The sequence below is a fragment of the Malania oleifera genome, chromosome 5, assembly GCF_029873635.1.
Source record: "Malania oleifera isolate guangnan ecotype guangnan chromosome 5, ASM2987363v1, whole genome shotgun sequence".
Taxonomy (NCBI): domain Eukaryota; kingdom Viridiplantae; phylum Streptophyta; class Magnoliopsida; order Santalales; family Ximeniaceae; genus Malania; species Malania oleifera.
This window is the reverse complement of record NC_080421.1, coordinates 15812866-15831970: the sequence shown is the minus strand read 5'-3', so window position 1 is coordinate 15831970 and position 19105 is coordinate 15812866. Positions and strand designations below refer to the sequence as shown.

Genomic DNA, 19105 nt, shown 5'->3' with positions numbered 1-19105 from the left:
GCAAAGGAAAAAGAAAAAAAATTACAAAATCTCATCTACCCTCGATACAAGAAAAATTATCTTAAGCAAAGATGATGCAACCTAATATAACAAAATGATGATAACATAGTAAGATTAAATATATCCTTTTATCCTAGTAGTTCTCTAATCTTTGATGAATCACGTATATATTATTGCATTTAGGAATAGTTGCATTAATACCTTTGGCCCAAAATATCTCTATGACTTAGCACTAGCCAGGCAATACTCTCTGCAAAAATCCTCCGTCCTATCAATCAATTATGCTTCAAGTGGGATTCTAATGGATTAGATATATGTCACATCGCCTCATGTGAAATTCAATACAAACCAAAAAAACCTAAAAGATAAATAACTAAATAAAAATCAGAGTATAAAAGAAGGGGCAAAATTAAGACAGACCTCCTTCAAATGAGCAAGATAAAACAAAGGAAAACAATAAACCGAAAGAGCCACGCCCCCATAGAGTGTCATTTACGTTGTAGACATTCACATGCCTAACAGGTTCGGTACATTTATCACGCCAATATCAAAATGGTTTCATTGGCGGTTTTCTACTCGAGAAAAGACAGATGTAAAATTTAATAATGATATAATAATAACACAAAGAGACAAAAGTGACAGTAACATGAGATGACTACTTACCAATTAACAATGTGGGAACATGCAGTCACGTAAAACAAGCTACCTCTCCCCAATTTAAATACAACCATCTGCATGTGAAGTGATGAGAGTGCGCTCAGATTAAAAAGCATATATGCATGCTGCTTAATTAAACATGTTCAACAAAGACCAACACACCCTCTCTTCCTCTTCTTTGAGCCCTAGAATCTCCTTTTCCAATGATTTTGCGGACACCCAGCAAATTTTCAAGCCCGAGTTCAGCTACAGAGAAGCTCCAGTTTCTTCGGATTTCGAATTCTCTGTGAGAAATGACTCCATGATGTCTGCAGATGAGCTTTTCTTCAAAGGAAAGTTGTTGCCTCTCAAGGAAAATTGTACCAATAGTAAGCAGATAAGGAAGAAGACCCTGAGAGATGAACTCCTCGTCGACGACGATGGCTTTGAGGATGCGCCAATGAGCATGGCGAAGGGTTCAGGCCGCCGGAAGGAGTGGTTGGGTCTAAAGAGAGTCCATAATTTGTCTAAGAAAGCAAATGCTGAGGGAAAGGGGCGTGGCATGTTGATTCATGAGGAGGTGCAGCCTAGCAGGACAGTGCAGGTGAGTTTAGAAAATGTAGATAGATTGGAAGCAGCAAATGAAAAAATCCATTCATTTTTTCGTTGTGTTAGTTTTTTTTTTTTTTCTTTTAAACCCACTTTTATTTGGTTCTTTATTTTTTTGTTTCAGGAACTGTTTAGTGAATTCATTTTTTTTTTTCTTTTAAACCCTCTTTTTTTTTGTCTTTTATTTGGTTCTTTATTTTTCGGTTACAGGAACTGTTAAGTGAAGGAGGATCAAGCTACCAAGAATTGGGGTCTGGAATGTGATGACATCGTTGATGATTAACAAGGTGAAATCGACACTTTGGAAGCATATTGGCAACTTCAGGGACAGAGGGAGGGAGAAAGGGTACACATTTTTCTGTCCAACATAGAAAAATTTAGATGCTATGGAGATCCAAAACCCAAAATATTTTGGCGTTTGTTCACTGTTGTATTCGTCTTTGAGCCCATGTGTAACCTATCCAGTGATGTTTAATATGCAGTAACGAAATGAGTTAAAGCCAAATGAAGTGAAGTAAAAATTGTATGATGAAGATGTAAAAATGAAGTAATCAAATCCAATTTTATTCCTTCTGATTCTTAGATACCAAACCTTTAAGAACTCTAGCTTGGTTTGGAACTTCTTTTTTTTTTTTTTTGTATCTTGTCTCCTTGAATAAAATAATAAAGATTAGTCATTTCAGATGCCACCCTTCATCTAGATTTTGTTTTCATGTACCGAGTGCATATCTTATTAGTACCAATGATTCCAATTTCTCTCCATTGGATATGGATTGCAAGAAATCTAGGGTTGGTGTTTTTATTAAAGTCATACCTAGCAAGAAAAGTCATATTTTAGCACAGTAACCCAAATATTTTATATATATATATACAAACATAAAAATTCATTGAACAAGGTGGCATCAGGGTAACAAATTCAAAATTGTACAATCACTAGGCAGGATGTTGAGAGTTTTTTCCTTTTCTAGTACCGCAGTGTTTGAAACCATCTCCCTGACCACGCCACTGCTTCAGAATGTGGTAGTGAACTGGCATGGATGCCTTGTGCAGGCATCTGGGTTATGACTACATGGATTTTCTTCCCTAGTTCATGATACTTTTTAACAGATAGTTGTGATTTTATTTGGTATACGTGGTGTCCACGGATGGCTATAACAAAAGACGTGATTCAGAAATGCAGCCAGTTCCCTCAAGCAATTTTCCTTCTGAGAAGGCATGATTGTCTAAGAAAATGACCCCCAACTGGGAACCAATGGTCTGATCTCTATAATTTCCATCCAACTTCCATAGGATAAAGTACAAAAGAACATTAGTCTAATCCCCTGCCCGCAGTTCATCAAATTCTGAGTAGGCAAATCTTTCCGAAGCAAACAGTGAAAACATTCCAGTAACTAATCAGCAACGTCACATTATCCCCGTAAGATTTTACAAAATAACAAGGAAAATATGACCACAGAAGAATGGCTATCAAGAAACACTGATAAATTTTGTACAACAAACAAGCAGCATACATTATAATGGAGGCTTCTAAAAAAAATGACTACACTACCAATCTGTTTGTAAGGATAAGTTACAAAGGCCTACCAAATCAATATAATTACAAGGCTCATCTATTCGAGTGACATATCTGGAGTGATTCCTATGTACACTATGTACAGGGTTGCAGAACACCGTCCTCTTTGCTGAGACGGAAAAGAATCTGTTCAATAATTCTTGGAATTGTACATCTGCAATCAATCAAAATGCATTGAACGTTCAGCTTTCAAAAGAATTTGGGAATGGTAACAGTAGAATGACAATAATAAAACAAGCAGCTCAATCAGAAGGAATCAAGATGATTTTCAAGGCATCATTATGCAAGGCCTACTTAATGATGTTGACTCAAGAGGTTGTGATGTATAGGCAGCTACGGGCATTATAAAAGGTGGTGACTTTTGTTACCCATACTTTCAATTACCATATTAAGGATCTAATTTTCAAAAATAATCTGATGTCACCAAAATAATATTCAAAAACAACACACACTATACACACTATCTATATCTAGAATATCAGCTGCTATTACTACTTTATGGCATTATTATTTTCCTTGACAAGTTACTAGTGCCATTAACAGTTTCAAAATAACAGTTAAGAAGCCACAAATATAACCAAGGGATTTTTCCCCCTATTTGTATGATTTTTTTTCCCCTTCTCCTTTTTGCATTTATGAATATAACAACAGCAGCCTGTCCCACAACTACTAGATAAGATATGTTCTCCAATAACTTAGCCAATGCATACACTAATGTACAGAAGTCAGGCAAGGTTAAACTCACATTTTTACAGGAAGCTCCAACTCGGCAACCAGAAAAGGCTCTTCAGTAGTTCTTTTTGCCTTCTTTTCTTTCTCAAGGGAAGCAACAACTCTTCAATATTTCAGTCATGATTCCACTCCCCTGGACACTCTTTTAACATCACAAAACGTGTGAAACAGACAAGGGAGGAATCGTTCACAGAAAAATTCAGGTTGCCAACGCCAGAGAAATTTCAACTAAATGCAAATAACAAATGCTATACAGGCTAATGAACCATTAACTTTGTTCCCAAGGCTGAGCGGGACCCAAATATTTCTCAATGGACTCTCTCTTATGCTCAGGATCAAGGCTGCAGCGTGATTAGCACCAATTAATCTTAAAATATTAGAGTCAGTTAGAAATGAGCATTAAAACAAATAATGGAGAACTGACCTGTTTCTGACACCAAGAAGAGCAAAATGTACAGCACCTGCAGCAGCAGAAGCTGGAGCAATAGCAGCAGCCGGAGCAGCCCGAACAGCAGTTGCCAAAGCAGATCCTGCACCAGCACCACGCTGATATGATTTCAAGGGTGCTTGAACTAAAGCAGAAGCTGATCTTCCCAGGCCATCACTGAGACTCTCACAAGCCTGTCAGCTTAAGAAAATTAATACTTTTTGAAACAGTTATGCCCCACAGGAATTAAAACACCTCCCCCCTTGGGGCACATCTCTGCCGCCCTCCCCCCTGGGGGCACATCTCTTGTTCAATGACTTCACACAATTAACATGCCGATGAAATGCATTGTAGAAATCATTTCCAGGCATATAGCAAAATCATTGTGCTTAAACACATCATGCAACCTTTAAGTACCAGGGGCCTATGAGAGACTTCATTGACAATTGCATATTTAATAATGCAATATGAAGTCTCCATAGAAATGAACTAATATCTTCTGGAAGTGAATTCTTGATTTTAAAGCTCTACTTTGCAAGCAGTAACCCTCAAATCAAGATAACTCTCAACACGTGTCCAGAAATTATGATTATATATTGAATATTACAAACAAGAATCAACATTTTAATCTGTGATCCTCCATTTCAAATTTCATAAAACTGACAACATCTTAATTCCAGATTAATAACAGAATGCTTTCAAAAGACCAATATGGTACTCAAAAATACTTCCCAACTGAATCAACAATGACAATTACACATTTAAGCTCATAAATTCAGGCAGATGCATATTTGTTCATGCAGTAGAATCAAAACAGGGAAAATACCATACAGGCCATCAAAATAAGAACAAAGCAGCATTGAACCATAAGCTATATCTTCAGGTGTATGCAAAGCTTCTCTTCAAAAAAGATTATGTTGCAGAAACCTGCTCAGCTGGGACTGAAATAGAATGTGGCTTCCAGAAGTCACTCCAGTAAATGATGATCACCACACCACATTACTGGGCATTTTTGCTTTAAGAATCACAATTTGAATAATTGGTCGAAAAATAGCAGGGACTAACAGCTAAAAACAAAAAATAAAGAAAAGGGAAAATTTTATAGAATTACTGGATGTTGGATAAAAATTTTGGACTACAAACAAAATTGCAACTATATTTTGAGAAATTTCAATCAACATTGAAAAAATTCAACAAAAAATTTCAAAACAGAACACCTTTTTCAACAATTTCATGAAAAATAAAAAAACAAGCAACATTAAAAGAAGTAGAAGAAATACTAACAAGAATGGCCAAAAAAAAGACGGCAACACAGAGAGAGAGAAAGAGAGAGAGAGAGAGAGAACTTGTGTTCAAAAATGCAAATTACATCTTAAGAATCCACATACTCATTGATCTTATATTATAGTAAAATAAAACCTTACCTCACGAGTTCTCCAATTATTATTTTTTTATTTGGTATTATATGTAATGAATTATAATTTTTCATTTAATTTGCTTTCCACCTTTTCTATACAAATGTTGGAAAAACAGAAAACATGGTGGTCTTTTGTAATTATTTGGAAAATTAAAATAGAAAATGAAAAATGTTTTCTACAACTGAACAGGCAGCTAATGCATATTAAAAAAGCCACCTGAGCATTTAAAATCCTCAGATTATAGGGCCTGCAGTGACAGACAATTGCCATTAAGGAATGATCATTCATCTCAATGATGTTTATCATGATGACTGAGGAAAACTTACTGTGTCCAATCAGTTGACAGAAATATACAAGTTCATTAAAATTTAAAAACATTTCAAGAAAAAGCATTCCACAAAAACATTTCCATCAAAACGATAAGGCTAACTGTGGCCAATCAGCTGACAGAAATATACAAGTTCACTACAATTTAAAAACATTTCAAGAAAAAGCATTCCACAAAAACATTTCCATCAAAACGATAAGGCTAAGTAAAGATAGAAATGTCCTAAAGCATGTACCTGTTGGAGTCCTTGTTGAGCATCTTTAGGCTGATTATATCTCACATCTGTTTTTATTCTGCTTGTTACTGGCCATGACACAGTTGGAGGAATGCTTGCTAGAATACATTCTGCTTGAAGCAAAATGTCATGAGCTCCTGCTGCCAAATGTAATCCCAATCCAACAGCTTCAAGAGAAATACTTCGAAGAAATGCAATTGTGCCTAGAAAGAAAATAGCTGCACCATTATTACCTTCAATAACTACCTTGTTAAAGATTAAAGATGGTGTGAGAGAAAGCTAATGACCAAAATGCTTTCTCTTGCAAATATTTCCTCACTCATTTGATTCATGTACCTGAGGCTATTTCTTTTCCATCACAGATGAAGATTCCACCTAAAATAAATACTTCCACATGGATTACAATCCTTAATGGAATCAACTCAAATGATTTTCTTAAGAGAGGCTCAAATAATGCATTATCTCTAACGTGGGTGTGCTATACTAATGGAGTGGGGGAATTAGTTCACATTATTTTTGTATTGTTCCAATCCCTGGGATATTTAAAACAACTTGTTTGTGATTCTTGGGAAGCATTAAGCCTGTCCTCCCGAACATATATATACTTTGATTCAGGGGCTTTGAGAAAAAGAAGAGGAAGGCTTTTTGGGAGTGTGCTGCTCATGCAGTAATTTGGTGTATTTGGTTTGAGCATAATACAAGAATCTTCAATAGATCTAATATTTCTGCCAGTTTGATTTGGTATAGGTTGGTCATCCATGCTTCACTTTGGTGTTCTACCAATGAATTTTTCTAACTGAGTTGGAGAGAGATGGGAGAGCTGTGCCTTACCAGTCTTATGATGTTGTTTAGTTTATAATTACCTGTGTGGTACTTCTTTAGGTCATGGCACAGGTGCGAGGATGGAGTACAAACACTTAGTTAGGTTTGCGATACACAGTGGGTAGGCTTAATTTTATGCTATTTCAGAATTCAAATCATCGTGCATTTAGAAACATTTAATTGGGCTCCATAGCTGGCAGTGCCTGGTACACTATTTCAATCATTAGTGTGTAGAAGAAAATCAAAATTTGTATTAAACTATCAGTGAACAAATAAGATTTTTTCTGAATTTAGTTTTTAAAATACATTTTAATTTACACAAACATAGCCTAAATCGATTAATCAATCAAAAGAATCAATCCAAAAATTAGTCACAGTTTTCAAAAATAACTCAGGGAGGAACAGTCAAAACCAAACCCTATGACAACAACCAAACCAAGTGGGTATCTAACTCATTTTTCCAAAAAAAAAAAAAGTGCAAATATCAAAAATATATCAACTATTAGTAACCTCCCCCTCTGTTATTTGTTTCCAGTTTCCACTCTAATCCTTGGTGTTTTCACATGGTCAGAAAATCAATAATCTAAAATATAATAAACAAAATATGACAAGGCAGAAAATTTCATTACTAGTCGTCTCGCTCCCTGTTCTCCCTCTACAAACAACTCCTAGTGTTTCTCTCAGCAACATCTTCTGCAAATTTCTAGTGGCAACAACAGTTCATAAGGATACATCATGATCCCAATTGACAAAGAATACAAATGCATTGTGAATTGAGTATGTAGTTATGTATGACAGATTGCAGTTTAAGAGGGTTGCTACGACACTGATTGCAGTTTAAGAGGGCGGCTGCAGCAATCCGGGTAACTATAAGTTAAAGGTTGTTTGATATCTGAGTCATATCTCTATTAAAAATTTATGGAAATCAAATCATAAATGAAAACTAAAAACTGTAAAAAGAATCTTCTCATTCTTTCCTGCACAGCTGCACCATTCTTTCTCGTGAATGGTATGGAATAAGTTGTTTGTTTATTTTGTTTTTATTTATTTATTTTTGGGTGGGGTGGGGTGGGGTGTAGAGAACTGGTTTTGCTTGCAATTGGTGAAGTTGGCTATTTCCTCTACAGGATTCTGTTGGAGTAGAGATGGCTCCACTTGGTATAGATGTGCGTTTTTTCACTGTTTAATGGGGTATTTGGTTAGAAATGAAAGCACCGAGAAGAAGATGATGTGTTCTATGCTCTAGGATAAGATTCACCATATGGATTTGCTTCGTGCTTTTGCAAGAGGCTATTTTGAAGGAGCATGTTTTTGGATTGGGCAAAAAACACTCATCTCCCCTGAGGTTTGGTAGAAAGACAGAGACCTTCCTTGAGGTTTCAAAATTTCCATTGACCTCTCTTGAGGTTTCAAAAATGCCACTTCTCTTGAGGTTTGCCAAAAAGACACAAACCTCCCCCCAAAAGACTTGTCTTTTTGCAAAATATAAGGGGAGGCTTGTGTCTTTTGGCAACCCTCAGGGGAGGTCTGTGATATTTTCGAAACCTCAGGAGAGGTTTTTAGAATTTTTGAAGCCTCGAGGTAGGTCCCTGTCTTTTTGTCACCTTAAGGGAGGTTAGTGTCTTTTGCCCTTTCGGATTTACAGTGGGACTGGTTGTCTGTGTTTTTTTATGTTATTTTGATTTTAAATTTTTTTTCTTTGTTCTCTTTTCTTCAAAGGAGGATTTCTTATCCTCCCTTTTTGTAATTTTTTTATTCTTAATGAAAAAAAAATCCATTAAGAAAACAAAAACAAAAACTGAAAACTGAAAACTAACAACCTGTTTGGTTAATACTTTTCGAAACTAAAAAATTTTAATCTTAATGTTGACCTTATTGGTCATATCCTGTTTTGATTATGACAAATACACTAATATTTAATGGTTGATGAGTTTGTGTACAAGACCAATCGGAAGTATCATATGGTGCACGCACATGGCACATAAAGTGAGGACTTGAAGACCCTGAAAATTATTTCATGTTGCATTGTAATTTAATCTTTTATTTGTGTCTGTAATAGTAACATAGGAACATGGTTTGTAATAATTAATGTCTTACCTGCATGGTAGGATGGATAAACTCAAGACCATAGATGGATCTTAGGAAACACCATTCAGTTGACCCGATCAACCGACGCCGGATTTTTTTGGTGTCCTAAAAAAGGACTTAGAATGGCTCTAGGACACCCACACATGCATATGTATATTTGGTTAAATGGAATGGGTGATCACATGATTAAACAGAACCGAAATGCACTTAAGATGCATCTTCGGTCGACCATACTGCTCAAGTACAATATCACCCGGTCGACCGAACCGGGACCGGGTCAACACTTTGACCACTGCAGGGTCGACCGAACGCGGCCAATTCATTCACACCAGGTCGACCGAACTCTCTCAAAGTCAACCGTTTGACCATACGGTCGACCGAGCCAAAATTGTATGCCAATCACCTGTTCGACCGAGTTCCCACGTGTGAGAACTCAACACTCCAGTCGACCGAACTACTTAGTTCAAAAGCTCCCGGTCGACCGAACCGCGAAGAAAAGAAAAATCGCCTTTGGGACGCCATGTTTGGTCGACCGAACTGTTAGTTCAAATTATGCCCGGTCGACCAAACTTGCACAACTCAGTCAATCGAACCTGTCTTTGGTCGACCAGTGCTCTCGGGTTGTCCTATTATTTTTACTGTGGTTAAAATATTTAAACGGGATTAATTGTATTAAAATGTATTAAAACATTTATAATAATTCCCTATGTGTCCTGGACGGCCTTAATCATAGGGAAGTCTATATATAGTATATACCCCTTCACTTGCAAAAATTAGCATAAGATTAGTAAATATAATTAGCAAATATCCTTTGAATCTCAAAAGGCCTATATTTCATATTCAAGTTTTATACTCTCACTCTTACTCATCCATATTGCAAATATCACTTAGTAAGAGTGCTCTTGTGTTCATCTCACCAAGCTTAAACTCTCACTTGCTCGTTTTGATTGAAATTAATTTTTCTTTGAGAGTAAGCTTCTAGTTTTTCTAGGGGGCTTCGCAAATAAGTCTTCCGTAGAAAAACTTCTTAGAGCTTCTGAGTTTTGCATTTTCATTGCAATACTCAAGAGTTCATATTGTGTTTTGATTGCTAAAATATTTTAGAAATCTTTTTCAAAATAACTCTTGAACTCATATTTGAGATATATATATATATTGAGATATTTGCTTGAGTGCTAAAAAATCTTTGTTATACCTTTTGATTGAGATTATCATCTTGATACAAAGATCAAATAAATTTTTACAAACCATTTTTGAATACCTCTTGTGGTTTATATTAAGAAAAATTATTTATTGAGATATTTGAAGTGTGCTTGTGATCTTTGTTTATGCATTATGATTGAAATCATTATTTGACACAAAGATCATATCATTTACACTCTCACACTCTGATTACAATATTTGCATAATTATTTGAGAGTAGACACTTAGACTACACTGAGCTTATCAAATCCTATCTTTTGGGTAGTACATTGATTATACTGTGTGTATTGTAGTACATATCTGCTTAGTTGAGAAGCACATTTGTTGTACACAAATTTTATTGAGAAATTTGTTGTATTCCAGGCGGGGCCTGAGGGGGCGATAATCCAACTAAAAAGGATTGTATAGGTTGAGGTCAACCCTGTGTTAATTGACCTGATTGTAAAGGTTGAGGTCAGCCCTGTGCTAATTGACTTGATTGTTTAGGTGTTGCTCCACCCGTTAAGTGAGCCTATAGTGGTAATCCTTGTACTTGTTAGCCAAGGCGGGAACGTAGGTAGTTTGCCGAACCTCGATAACATTTCTGGGTGTCATCTCCTCTACTACTTTATTGTGCATGCTTGGTTATATTTCATTTGCAGTTTAAATTCCGTAGTATATTTACATTGATTTACTTTACATGCACTAGATTGACCTTAGGCTTGTGTAATACTATTGTTAGTGGATTGACCTAGGGAATAAAATTTTTAAATACCAATTCACCCCCCCCCCTCTTGAGATTGCACCAAAGCTAACACTTAATGAAACAAACGGTTTCTTTCATTTTTGTCTTAAATCGAATAACAGTTAAAAAATATGAAATAATAAAAATGCAAAAAGTAGAAATTAGAAAATAGTATAATAATAAATAGAAATTTAATTATTATATTTTTCAACACACTTTCTAGTACTTCAACAACAATCCTGTTGTATTGAGACAATTGAAATTTGGTAAAAATATTTTTGAATGATTTTTATTATTTTTTCAAAATTTCAGAAACTTCATGGACATTTTTCACATGGGCTTTTTATTTAATTTTTTTATTATAAATTTGTGTATAGAATTAGTTAATCCACCAAGGTGAATTCTGAATATTAGATTGTGGCAACAAGATTGCCACAGCAACTGAGAATCATAAAATCTGATTGTCAATTTTGGCCACAACAGCTAAAAAACTGACCAAAAGAAACAGAAAATTAGCAGGGCAGACAAATGCGCTGTAAACCTGTAATTACAAGTTTCTTCACTACACTGCAATGAAAACAGCAAATACAAATAATAACAAACAGCCCCTTAGTTTATGATCTTTTTTTTGTTTCTGGTTCTTGTATGCCTGAGGATGCCTTGTCCTTGCCCCACTGTGTTCTCTATTTCTTCTTTTTGTAAATTGTTTGTTTATAAAATAAAATAAAAAATAGTGCATGATGGGCAAAGAAAATGCATAATTAATCAAAAATTTAAGTATAAAGGTGATCACAGAGAACAGATCCTTAGGCAAAAGGTTTTGTGGATCAAACTGGACTGAATAGTATAGGACTGATTATCCTATTATGTTTGGCCAACCATCTATAAGGAACAGGATCGGGGACTGGTGGAATTTTTTTTTTTTTTTTATGCCATCTACTAGGGGTGGACATGAAAAGCCAAAAAACCGAATCGAACCGTAAAATCAAACCCAAAAACTGGTTAACCGTTTTTCCAGTTCTGTTTCGGTTTTGATAGCTTCATTAACCGCAGTTAACCGAACCAAACCAAAACAATATAAATATATAATATTTATTATATATTATTTAATTTTTAAATAATTTAACATACATGCTAATGCTACAGCTGGAAGCCTGGAACCCACTAAGCCAAAAGCAAAAATCAAATCTCAAATCTTTCTTTCAAACTTTCCCTACACATGCCATTCTGTGCTGTGGTACTGCCTCAGCCTTTATTCCTCTTCAATCTTCCCCTAAGCCCAAAGAAAACCCTACTCCCTGCAGATGCAAACACACAATCACCACTCAGAACTCATACAACTCCAGTGCGCCATTGCCCATTGGCTGCCATCGCTTGCTGTCGCCCATTGTCGGCATCGCTCGCTGTCACCCATCACCCTCCTCGCTCACTGTGGCCTATTCGCCACCCATCGTCAGCAAATGCCACTCGCAGATCCAACAAGGTAGCACTTCGCACCAAAGTGCAAACTACAAACCATGGTAACCTATCTCCCTCTCTCTCTCTCTGCAATGGCCCACTGCCATGGTTTAAGATTCATCCGCCATTGCTCATCGGTTTTGGTTTTATGTTCACTTTGTGTTCTTGCAGCAAGGTTCAAGCTCTAGTAGAGTACATTAGCTATTAGCACAATAGCACTGGACCAGATCCATAAGTCCTTTATTCTCGGTATAGACTTTATTGTTTGGTTTTAAATTTGCAGTATTTTTCTTGTCATGACCAGATCTCATTTTGTCCTAGTTTTCATTTCTTCCTTGAATGTTTATTTAAAATATTATTATTAATTGTTATTGTTAGGATAATTATGCATGTAACTATTTGGTTATCTGTCAATGCAAATTCCATCAGTTCTGGTAAATTTAAAATTTTACTTGAATTTAACGGTTCAGTTAGATTAACCATTGGATATTCGTCCAAAATTCGGTTAACCGAATTTCAGCTAACTGTTTCAAACAGTTCAATTTCTGTTCACATTTTCTAGAGAACCAAAACTTCGGTTCGGTAACAGTTTGGGGGTCATGGTTCAGTTAACTGAACCATGCCTACCCCTACTATCTACTCTCTTAGCCAATACATGTGGCATTCAAAAGGCACTATATGCACATAAATCCCTTGTTGATATTATGAAGAGAGATCGTTTGCCTGTTCAGTTCTTCTTTGATTGTGCTGTACATGGGCAGCACCCGTTCGTGACTATGCATACAAATACTTGTCCAAAGCTGAAGGTCTATTAACTTGAGGAAATCAAATTACTGCAATTTAAACAATCAATCTATTCTGGTTTCTAATATTATTTTTGCATACACCTGGTTAACATTATCCATTTATCCCATGTGACAAAAAGAGGAGTATGCCTATCGGCATAAATCTAAACTGTGCTCATACAACAAGAGATATCAGGGTTTTTGCTTCCAATACAACTTTATTTGCATGTTTACCCTTCTTTTACTTTTAAATTGAAGCAGTAACAGATTTTAGTAGCTATCTACTGAAGAAATATCTATCATTACTTATACTGAAAATCCCACTGATGTTCTCTAACTTCCAAAGGAGCTTAAATGCTAAAGCTCCAAAAGAAGTTCAGAATTTTTAAGATTTCATGCAAAAGAATCAAACATTAGCTCATAAGAGTGATGTATGGTAGTATATATAACATTAGCTCCAACCAATGTTTACCTCTTTGCATTCCCTTGAGTAATCTGCGGTCCTTCCTGTAGCTTTTAACAGGCAAAGAAACCAGCTTTGCAGCACCAGAACTGACAGCAACCAACGATCGAATGGTTGGAAGGCCTTGCAGCAGCTTATGAATCTATATAATAGAATATCTCGTTCATAACATGCATGCAGGATATAGAGAAGAGTAAAGAGAAATCATAACATTCTCAAAGAGTAAACTGAACCTGATTCTGAGAAATATCTTCTAACCATTCACCTACTATGGTTTCAAAAATGCTGCCCCAGCCATACACACCAACAGCATGAACATGTTTTAGCTGTAGTTCAATCCCCTGCATTAAAATTCAGAGAGTTATGTCAGAACAGTTTGTTCCAAAATCATAAACACAACTGGCTAAATAAAACTGCTAGTTTATATCACCAAGAAAAGGAGAGGGAAATTGTGAGTTACCACTTCATCAACACACAAAAAAAAGAGCTAAAATGCTGCCACCTTGGAAAGGATGACAAACAAGCAACAAAAGTTAGATGCTGCACATTTGATGGAATCAGCAGTCTATTTGCATCAACAGTTGAACCCAGTATCTCAAAGAAAATCCAATCTATCATGTCGATTTATGATATGACTTCACCTCAAGTATTAAGTAGTTAGAAGAATGGACCAATAATTTCTATTAGGCTATGAAGAGTGAAAAGCTTCTTACATAACTACTGATCAAAGAACTAGCTTTTAAGGCCTATACATGCTCACGCATACCTAAAGGTGCAAGAGTCACTGGCACCTCATTCACACCTCATTCACAAAACTAAGTTTCAAAATATTAAAAGAAAAATGCAGCAAAATATCAGGAGAATTTGAACAATAGTATAGCACCTATTTCTTCTTTACAAACAAACTGTACTACAAAGAAAATTATTGGTGTCGAGGAAAGAGCACTCATCAAAATAAATTAGTGGATAGATGAACAGATAATTATTATATTATATGTAGAAAAGAAGAGAGAAGAAAAAAAGGAAATGCTGTGTCAAGTTCTAAAGAGCTTCAATATTGTGTTGAAACTGAAAAATTAAATCAATGGAACTTACAAATTATTTAATTTTCTTTTTCAAAGCCTCACCATTGAATAAAATGTTTTTTTATAATAAAAGAACAAATTTATAAAGAGGAGAGAGAGAGAGAGAGAGAGAGAGAGAGAGAGAGAGAGAGAGAGAGAAGGAGGGAGAGAGAATAGAAGTGGCAACCTCCTAATCAACAAAAACTAAAAGAAAATAGGAAAAATCAGTACAACAATACTTTCCAATCTCACTGAATGTAAGTTAGGCAGAGTGCTTCAAAAGCCCCAGCAGCAGGGGACCATAAAGAAGCAAGAAAGATGATTTTAGCTCATACCATTAAATGAATTGTCAATCAGTTATTCCCCATATACCCTACATCTTGTTGCACCAGAATATGAAAACAAAGGTATATCAATTTTCCTTCAGCTTCCACACTTTCCCCTACCACCACTAGTTTGAAACTATTTCCATACAATTCATCAGATTTCAATAGGCCTTATCAAAGCTTTTATAAATAATGTAGCATCATTTTTTTCATTAAAAAATGAATAATAATGTAGCATATTTTGGAGTCTCATTCTCCTACAGCCTTTATATTCTTAGAAAGGACCAAGAGAACTCATGAGAAACATTTAAGCTGTTCTGGATTTCAGCATCAAAGCATTTCACAATCCTTGAGAATTTATGAATCTACAACCATTTATTTGAAGCAGCTTTAAGTTATTGAGGTTTGAGTTTGTATTGCAAGTGTGAATTCTGCAACATCCAAGTTTGAGTCTGATTGCATGTACAAGAATCTGTACTTGAACCAGAATTCAACAGATCTGTAAACATAATATTCAAGTTCAAATTTTATTATATATTCAAACATCCAAATTGAAACAAAAAATAACGCCATCTAATTATATTTATACACATAATAAAAATATATTATAATGCATGCATACACAAACATAGCGACATGAAGAAATTATCTTAACAAAAATATGATATTGTACATAATGCTTAGTGACATGAAGAGCTTACCTTAACAAAAATATGATATTGTATATAATGCATGTCAAGTTTGGATTTCCCAAATACAACCAAATATGCCTAATTTTTTAGTTCAGTCCAATAATAACAACTGTGTTTTATAAACTTAAGTTGTTTTCAAACTTATAGATTTAAATCTATATCATAACATAATTGTATATCAACCTTGTATTTTTTATCAGCAAGAAAATTATCTTGTTTACAATAAATAAAACCTAATTCATTCAACAAGAATGCAAGTAAACTCTGAAAAACAAAAGCATAAAAGCCCCACAAACTCATCAAGGGAGTCCTACAAAGGGTTAAAGGTGACAACTTTAACCTTTGGCAACTTCTCATGAAATGATCATCCCTTTTATCATTGCACCAAGCCCTACCTAAGAAAGAAACAGGAAAATAATATTTGTTTGATTTTAAGAAGTGCACATACTGAACATGCACACGTGGCAACCAAGCTGACATGTTCAAAGGGTTTTTCCATACCAATTGGATTTGGATGACATATGTTCATTCAACAGGCTTTCAAAAAGATGAAATGTTTAGAGGATGCCCCAAGAAAAAATCAGATCATGTCACAATTTGTGTATGTGCATGCTTTTTGCCTGATTTTGATGTATTTGGTTTGAAAAGAACCCTCATATATTTAAAAGGAGATTTTTTTTCCTCTTACAGTTGCTTTGCAAGAGAATACTTCTGTGGCTTCCTGATGATCACATGCTATTGGTTTCTTCAAGAGAGTGACTTTCTGGTGTTCAGCGAGATTGATGAGCATTGTTGGCTTGACTTCATTTATTTTCTCTTATTGCTTTGTTTCCTTTTAAAGGTCGCATTGTCCTCCTCTTGTACTTTTTCTTAATAAATTTATTCTTTTAGCTTAAAAAAATAAAATAACCCTTTACCTTAATGATTCTTCAGAAGCAATCTGTTGCTTCACTTGTACTTAAATTTTTATTTTGGGTGCAATTTAAGGATTCTTAATTATCAAGATCAGGGTTTCCACCACCAGCATCAGACATGAAAAAATTGCATGCTAAAGCATTAGCACAAGTTAAGGGAGTAAACTGAACTTGCTCCATGGAAAGTTGCAATTTTCAACAAAATAATAAGGAATTTACCTTCCAGGGAACTAGGTTAACAAGTTCTACATATTTCCCGCCTCTTAATGCTGCCAAATCAACATGGGAGGGAGTGTAATCAATCCGAATGAGTATGGGGCATATATCAAATTTCTGCAACAACGTTTTTTTCCCAAATTAGGCCATGAAATTTGACTGAATAGTGAATAATAAGTAACCAAAATATCCCCCTAAGCACATCATAAGTTAACCCTAAGTTCCAAAGCAGAACAAAGAAATTAGTTACTACAAAGAACCTTGATCAAAAGCATGTAAATAATGCAGAAGGAAGCAAATACACTAATTAAATAATGGCATGATATTTTACTATTATTAGGAAAATGTGGGATCCTATTTGCTTCAATGTGAGGCTTTCCCCAATTAATAATGAACTCTTACTACTGAACAAAAACAATGTGAACACAAACATGATGAATGTTGGATGCACAACTCCAGTTGCAAGACTTTACTAGAGAACTGTGGTAGAATTGAATATGCACCAGACATATGAGGCAATAACCACTTGCCTGAAAATAAGGAAGCAATGCCTCATCTGTGATAGTATGCCCAAAATTACTACACTTTGTTTGTGACATTTTCGACCCACCAAAATCTTGAGGAAGGCTAGAAGATTGTACTGCCGAGTTTTTTCCCCCAAAGAAATCAATGAGAAAATCAAGTTGCACCTGATGAAGATGCAACAGCATAGGAAGAAAAGCAACGCGTAATCTGAAAAAGGGAAAGGGACAATAAATTAGCACCTCAAAAAATATGATTGTGTTTTCTCTCCAGAAAAAAGAAACATGAACAAAATGCTGACCAGGAAATTCATGCTTCTTGACAATTTTAAAACCATGTAACCCATTTAACAATGAGAAAAAAACTCAAATGCAAATATAAACCACAAGGACAGTCGGGTGTCACCTTTTCCTCTCCCCAATTTGAGCTTGTTGCAAGAGACTCAAATACACAAAATAAATTTAAAAAAAAAAATCTAAGCATTAGAATTATAACGTAATCCAGTAAAACTAATGCAAGAATTTTCCAAATGTCATAATCCTAGTATCCTCCCACACAATTTGTTTTCTTTCGATTTTCAAGGTTCGGCAGGGGATGGCTAATATGATTGAGAAGATTATGAGAGATTGATTGTCGTCAGGCGTAGGGGATAGTAGGGATCATTTGGTTAGTTGGGCAGTGGTGGGTAGGTCTAAACAGGAAGGTGGTTTGGGTATTGGAAATCTGGTGACTGAAAACACAGCCCCTTTGGCTAAATGGCTTTTGCGGCTTCTGCTAGAGAATTCCTCTCTATGGCATTTGGTTGTTAAAAGCAAGTTGGATTAGACAAGAATGGGTGGGATACTATTTTGAGATTTAGATGTTCTTTGGAGAGTTTGGGGAAAGCTATCTCTTAAAGTTATCCCCTCTTCATTCCCCATATTAAATTCTTGATGGGTAGAGGTAGAAATTTCCAGTTTTGGAAAGATCCTTGGTTGGGGGACGTAGTTTTGTCCACCTTTTTTCCACGCTTTTTTCCCCTAAGCTCAGGGCAGGATGTAGAGGTGAGCATAATTCAGTTAAAACCGAATTAACCGAGTAAATTCAATGAGTCTCGATTTGGTTAAAAATTTATTTGGCTCCGTTCGGTTTTCATTTTCAGTGAATTTCAGTTTTCAGTTCGGTTTTTGAGTTTAATATATTCAGTTAACTAAATTAACCAAATAGTATAAATTAATAATTATATATATTAAAATATTGTATATATTATATATATACTAAAATTTTACATATATTTTTATATATATTATATGCATTTAAATTTCATATATTATATACATTATTTATATTTTATATATATTAAAATATTAATTTGGTTAAAATCAGTTAACCGATTTAACCAAAATTCGGTCTGTTCGATTTTGAGTTCGGCTAATATGAAATTTCGGTTCAATTCGGTTAATGAGATTTTTTAACCAGAATTTTTTGGTTAATTCGGTTAATTAACCGTACCGACCAAATGCTCACCCCTAGCTGGATGAGTCCATTTCTTCTTTTGTTGTTGATCAAGGCGGTCCTTTGCCTACTTGGATTTCCACTTCCATAGATCGTTAAATGATAGAGAGATGGGAGAGCTATCCTCTTTGCTAGTCATGTTGAATAAATGTCACTTTTCTTTAGAGGAGGATAGGCGGTGTTGGTCTCTAGATCCTTCAGCCGTTTATTCGCGAATTCTTTTTTTTTTTTTTTTTGTGATTTTTTGAACAGGTCAAATTTATCTTTCCCTCTCTATAGTTCCATTTGGAAGGCTAAAGTAACTTTTAAAATTAAGGCTTTTAACTGGCTGGTTGAGCTTGATAGAATTAACACCAATAACTTGCTGCAGGTTAAG

General features: G+C 35.2%; 2 protein-coding genes across 6 annotated transcripts in view; one reads left to right on the top strand and one right to left on the bottom strand.

The window, feature by feature from the left end:
• The first annotated feature begins 694 nt into the window (after positions 1 to 694).
• LOC131156369 (uncharacterized) lies at positions 695 to 1934 on the top strand. Its single transcript, XM_058109999.1, has 2 exons — positions 695 to 1240; positions 1456 to 1934. Exons 1-2 carry the CDS (start codon positions 797 to 799, stop codon positions 1507 to 1509), a joined length of 498 nt encoding a protein of 165 aa, XP_057965982.1. The 5' UTR covers positions 695 to 796; the 3' UTR covers positions 1510 to 1934.
• Positions 1935 to 2603: 669 nt separating this feature from the next.
• The window catches only part of LOC131155349 (autophagy-related protein 2), a 45821-nt gene continuing 29319 nt past the window's right edge, over positions 2604 to 19105 (bottom strand). For 2 of the 5 annotated variants that reach the window (XM_058108409.1, XM_058108412.1), the window contains exons 7-14: positions 17244 to 17445; positions 16717 to 16830; positions 13735 to 13842; positions 13511 to 13643; positions 5959 to 6161; positions 3975 to 4171; positions 3564 to 3891; positions 2604 to 2972 (exon numbers count right to left, since the gene is read on the bottom strand). In XM_058108409.1, the coding sequence (XP_057964392.1) occupies positions 3819 to 3891; positions 3975 to 4171; positions 5959 to 6161; positions 13511 to 13643; positions 13735 to 13842; positions 16717 to 16830; positions 17244 to 17445 (1030 nt within the window). In that variant the 3' untranslated portion in view covers positions 2604 to 2972; positions 3564 to 3818. Of the gene's footprint in view, positions 3892 to 3974; positions 4172 to 5958; positions 6162 to 13510; positions 13644 to 13734; positions 13843 to 16716; positions 16831 to 17243; positions 17446 to 19105 lie in introns of all 5 variants that reach the window. The other 3 variants (XM_058108413.1, XM_058108414.1, XM_058108410.1) reach the window with 2 other exon arrangements.